This window comes from Fulmarus glacialis, unplaced genomic scaffold, assembly GCF_000690835.1.
Source record: "Fulmarus glacialis isolate BGI_N327 unplaced genomic scaffold, ASM69083v1 scaffold21546, whole genome shotgun sequence".
Taxonomy (NCBI): domain Eukaryota; kingdom Metazoa; phylum Chordata; class Aves; order Procellariiformes; family Procellariidae; genus Fulmarus; species Fulmarus glacialis.
The window spans coordinates 2,076-3,426 of NW_009216500.1; the positions used below are offsets into that span (position 1 = coordinate 2,076).

Consider the following 1,351-nt stretch of genomic DNA (forward strand, 5'->3'; position numbering starts at 1 on the left):
GGCTGGGGACTGCCCCCCCCCCCCAGGAGCACCCCCAGCCCCAGAGGCACCCCAACACTCACAGGGGGTTGTAGTCAATGGAGGTGTCTTCCGACGCATCCCACTCGAAGACGAACTTGCGGTCATTCAGGTGCCGCGTGCGTCTCCGCTTCTTCACTCCTCCCAGGTAACGTTCCTGCAGGCAGCAGAGGATTAGCGGGGAAGGAACCCGGGACCCCCGGCTCCCCCACCATCGCCCCAGCCTGGCCCCCAGCGTTACCTTGATGGCGTGGAGCTCTTTGCTCTTGTCCTTCTCCTCCCGGATCTTCTGCCTGCCCTCCTCGTCCTCCGTGCCATTGGTCTCCCGCTCCATGCGCTCACGGCGCTCCCTGCGCTCACGCTCCTGGGGGTCTTCTGGGGAGCAGGGGAAGGGTCTCAGAGCCAAGCACACCCCCCCCCAGGGCTGGGGGGCTCCGGAGGGTCCTGCCTCAGCCCCTCATAGCCAAGCAGACCACGGTGGGGACGCCACCTTACCCAGCATCTTCCTCCCCATCTCCTGGAACTGCTTCCTCTTCTTCCTCTCCTCCTCCAGCAGCCGCTGCCGCTCCTCCACCTCCTGCTGCCGCCGCCGCAAGGCCTCGGCCTCCCGCTCTGCCTTGGACAGGAACTTGGGCTGGGACAGGAGAGAGAAAGGCTCACACCGGGCCTGGCACAGACCTCCTCACTGCCGGGGCTGCCCCAGGACAGGGCCCCCCGCCCCAAACCATCCCGTACCACAGACGCAGTACGGGAGAGCCCCGACGCAGGGAGAAGGCTTCTGCTCCTACCTTGGCTTCTGCCTCCTCTTCAGCCTTCTTCTTAGCCAGCAGTTCCTCCAAGGACAGGGGCTGGGCCTGCGAACGTGGGGCCGGACCATTAGCAGCCCCCAACGAGGACCCTTTGCCTCACTAGAGCTATCCCCCTCAGGAGTCATTCCCAGCGAAGCCCCCTCCTCACCTTCTCCTTCTTCAGGGCATTCTCCTCCTCTTCCTCCGCTTTCCGTGAGTCCCGCTCCTTCCGGGACTTAGAGTCCTTGCCCCTGCTCGGTGACACGCTTCCCAGCAAAACAAAAGAAATCAGGCACCGAACGCAGCCCCAGGGTCACCTCGTCCCCACCGGCCAGGGGAATCCCACTCTCACCCAGAACAACGCTTCCTACAGGGAACAGCATTGGGGTGCTTACGGGAGAGCAGGGACACCCCGAAAAGAGAGAGGGCTCACCTCGACCTCTTCCTGTCTTTGTCCCGCCGGTGCCCATCCTTCTCCCGGTCCCGATCCTTCTTGCCCCGGTCCCGGTCACGCTCTTTGTGTCGGCGATCCCTGCGGAGCAGGG

The 1,351-nt window shown here is 64.6% G+C and overlaps 1 protein-coding gene across 1 annotated transcript in view; it reads right to left on the reverse strand.

The window, feature by feature from the left end:
• Positions 1 to 1,351, reverse strand: part of DDX23 (DEAD (Asp-Glu-Ala-Asp) box polypeptide 23) — a gene marked incomplete at its 3' end in the record, with an annotated part of 3,773 nt that overhangs the window by 2,069 nt on the left and 353 nt on the right. The window contains 6 exon segments of the mRNA XM_009579336.1: positions 59 to 175; positions 260 to 393; positions 514 to 652; positions 807 to 872; positions 976 to 1,072; positions 1,240 to 1,338. Of these exon segments, the coding sequence (XP_009577631.1) occupies positions 59 to 175; positions 260 to 393; positions 514 to 652; positions 807 to 872; positions 976 to 1,072; positions 1,240 to 1,338 (652 nt within the window).